This window comes from Tupaia chinensis, unplaced genomic scaffold (assembly GCF_000334495.1).
Source record: "Tupaia chinensis unplaced genomic scaffold, TupChi_1.0 Scaffold000126_2, whole genome shotgun sequence".
Taxonomy (NCBI): domain Eukaryota; kingdom Metazoa; phylum Chordata; class Mammalia; order Scandentia; family Tupaiidae; genus Tupaia; species Tupaia belangeri.
This window is the reverse complement of record NW_006159594.1, coordinates 2,483,418-2,486,530: the sequence shown is the minus strand read 5'-3', so window position 1 is coordinate 2,486,530 and position 3,113 is coordinate 2,483,418. Positions and strand designations below refer to the sequence as shown.

At 59.1% G+C, this 3,113-nt stretch overlaps 1 protein-coding gene across 1 annotated transcript in view; it reads left to right on the top strand.

Annotated features, from left to right (window-relative positions):
- The window catches only part of RABGGTA (Rab geranylgeranyltransferase subunit alpha), a 7,394-nt gene that overhangs the window by 1,451 nt on the left and 2,830 nt on the right, over positions 1–3,113 (top strand). The window contains exons 2-10 of the mRNA XM_006144571.3: positions 274–330; positions 495–605; positions 952–1,076; positions 1,272–1,459; positions 1,674–1,877; positions 2,376–2,459; positions 2,546–2,628; positions 2,717–2,818; positions 2,921–3,026. Coding sequence (XP_006144633.1) covers positions 328–330; positions 495–605; positions 952–1,076; positions 1,272–1,459; positions 1,674–1,877; positions 2,376–2,459; positions 2,546–2,628; positions 2,717–2,818; positions 2,921–3,026 — 1,006 coding nt within the window. The 5' untranslated portion in view covers positions 274–327. The remainder of the gene's footprint in view (positions 1–273; positions 331–494; positions 606–951; positions 1,077–1,271; positions 1,460–1,673; positions 1,878–2,375; positions 2,460–2,545; positions 2,629–2,716; positions 2,819–2,920; positions 3,027–3,113) is intronic.

Here is a 3,113-nt window from a genome sequence, read left to right as displayed (position 1 = left end):
GGGCTGGCGGGTGGCGGCAGCCTCGGAGCAACGGAGCGGGCCTCGTCCCTCGGTTGGCCCGGTTTAGGCTCTGGCCCTGTAGATCGGGCTGTGGGAAGGCCCGCCCGGCTGCAAGTCCAAGTCTGGGTGGGCTGCTCCTGGATATGCAAGGCTTGCTTCATGACGCTTTTACACTCTGGTGGTATCCTCCCAGGCCTGCCTGCGTCTTCCGGGGACTAGCTGGGGGCGGAGCTAGTAGAGGAGGGGCTCCGTGATTGACACTTTTTTCCCCAGACCCACGGGCTTCCCACTGGACCCCTCCCCTGTCCTGAACTCTGAGCCGGCAAAATGGTGAGAACCCTTAGCCCAGCCCCTCACCTCCGCATGCCCACACCCTCGCCTCGCGTGATCATGCCTCATTTGCCCCATACAAACTTGGGGCGCTGCAGTGGGAGATTCTGTGGGTCTGCTCCTGCAAGGTGACCAGCACTCTTCTAACCTGCCCTTCGCTGTAGCACGGGCGCCTGAAGGTGAAGACGTCAGAAGAGCAGGCAGAGGCCAAGAGGCTAGAGCGGGAGCAGAAGCTGAAACTGTACCAGTCAGCCACCCAGGCCGTCTTCCAGAAGGTGGGGCTCTTCGCCCTATTGTGGCCTTCTTGTTACAGCACAGAGGCCAAGAACCGGGCTCTGGAGTCAGACTGCCAGGATCCACATCTGGGTTATAGCACTTACTAGCTGTGTGAGCTTGCACCCTTTACTGAATCTCTTTGGGCTTCAGTTTGCTCATCTGTAAAACGGGGCCAGTCTTTGCACCTACAGCTAAGGCTGTTAGGACTAAATGAGAGCTATCTGTAAAGCTGACACATATTCTACATAGTGACTGCGGAATAGTATTGGGCAGTTCTGAACTGATGTTGGTTAGCCTCTTGGTAGGGCACTGATGGCTTTTCTGACCTGCCACCTCTCTTCTCAGCGCCAGGCCGGTGAGCTGGATGAGTCAGTGCTGGAACTGACAAGCCAGATTCTGGGAGCCAACCCTGATTTTGCCACCCTCTGGAACTGCCGACGAGAGGTGTTCCAGCAGCTGGAGACCCAAAAGTGCGTACAGGCTCAAGGTTCCAGGAAGACCGCCCTGACCCTAGCCCTGGCCCTGCCCTGTCTGGGTCCACGGGTGTAGGAGGAATAAGCCAACCAGTAGTGCAGACAGACACGTGAGGGCTGAGTGCGGAAAGCTAGGGATGAACTGAGGTTGGGTGTCAGAGGGCCCTAAGCCCCTTTCCTCTCTGGGTGCAGGTCCCCTGAGGAGTTGGCTGTTCTGGTGAAGGCAGAACTGGGCTTCCTGGAGAGCTGCCTGCGGGTGAACCCTAAGTCTTATGGTACCTGGCACCACCGCTGCTGGCTGCTGGGCCGCTTACCTGAGCCCAACTGGGCCCGGGAACTGGAGCTGTGTGCCCGCTTCCTTGAGGTGGATGAGCGGAACTGTACGTGCCTGCCCATTGTCCCCATGTCCTGGTGCTGGGGCCTCAATAAAGCCCAAGGTGGGGAGGGATGTGTAGGATGTGCCCAACTGAGCTGAGCTGGTGCCGGGAGGGATGATGTAGCCAAATGCATCCTTTATGGAGGGAACCCTGGGGGTACGTGCCAGGTAGCTCCTCTCCTCTGTTTCTGAGATGTGCTGTCACCCCTCCCTCCCAGTTCACTGCTGGGACTACCGGCGTTTTGTAGCCGCCCAGGCAGCTGTGCCCCCGGCCGAGGAGCTAGCCTTCACGGACAGCCTTATAACCCGAAACTTCTCCAACTACTCCTCCTGGCATTACCGCTCCTGCCTCTTGCCCCAGCTGCATCCCCAGCCAGACTCTGGACCACAGGGGCGCCTCCCTGAGGATGTGCTGCTCAAAGGTAAGCAGGGTATCCCAGGATTGGTGGGGCAGGAGTAGGGACCTGGGACAGGGTTAGGGAAGGACTGTAAGAAAAGTGGTGCCGACATGGCATTTCCTTGACCCAACATTCCCAGCTTTGTGACCTGCCTGCCACCTCCCTCAACAATCAGTTGCCCCAACACACGTTCGCGTCATTCGGACAGCAGGGCATGCTAGGGAGGATTCTGCAGCACCACCCTTCCAGCCTGAGGCCTGGCCCTGTTCCTGAACCTCTCACTGGGGTTTAATGAGCAACTACTTTGTGCCTGGCTCTGGGGGTGCATACGATTCAGTCCGTGGCTGCAGGGAGCACCAGTGTCCGATGTGGAGGATAAAACTGACATAGGCAGTCCCTGTGCACTGCCAGTGTGAAAGGGGGACTGAGGGTAGAGTGATTCCATGGGGAGGACAAGGTGGGGTTGGGCCAGCACGGACCCACCAGCACCATGCCACAGCCCTTGCTTCCCTGGACCCACAGAGCTGGAGCTGGTGCAGAATGCCTTCTTCACAGACCCCAATGATCAGAGTGCCTGGTTCTACCACCGCTGGCTCCTGGGCCGAGGTGGGCAGTGGGGGCAGGGCTGGGTGGTTGGGCTTGGAGGGAATGGAAGAGGGTGTAAGGAGACCTGAGGCTGCGTCTCTCCTCAGCTGACCCCCAGGATGCTCTGCGCTGCCTGCACGTGAGCCGGGACGAGGCCTGTCTGACTGTCTCCTTCTCTCGGCCCCTCCTAGTGAGTCCTGCAGCTCGTGCTGAAGAACATCGTGGGCTTGTAAGCCTGCTGCTGTTGGGGCTGACAGTCACTTTTGTCCCTGTGCCAGGTGGAAGCCAGGACGGAGACCTTGCTGCTCCTCGTTGATGAGGCACCCCTGACAGTGGAGTGGAGGACCCCAGATGGCAGGAGCCGGCCCAGCCATGTCTGGGTATCCCAGGATTGGTGGGGCAGAAGTGGGGACCGGGACAGGGTTAGGGAAGGACTGTGAGAAAAGTGGTGACACGGCATTTCCTTGACCCAACATTCCCAGCTTTGTGACCTGCCCGCCGCCTCCCTCAACGACCAATTGCCCCAACACACGCTTCGTGTCATCTGGACAGCAGGCAGTGCCCAGAAGGAGTGTGTGCTCTTCAAAGGTGATGCAGCCTGCAGTCTCCACCCTCAGAGCAGCTCCCCATCTTTCTCCCAATCTCATGGGTGTCCCCTCCTTCCACTCACTCTTT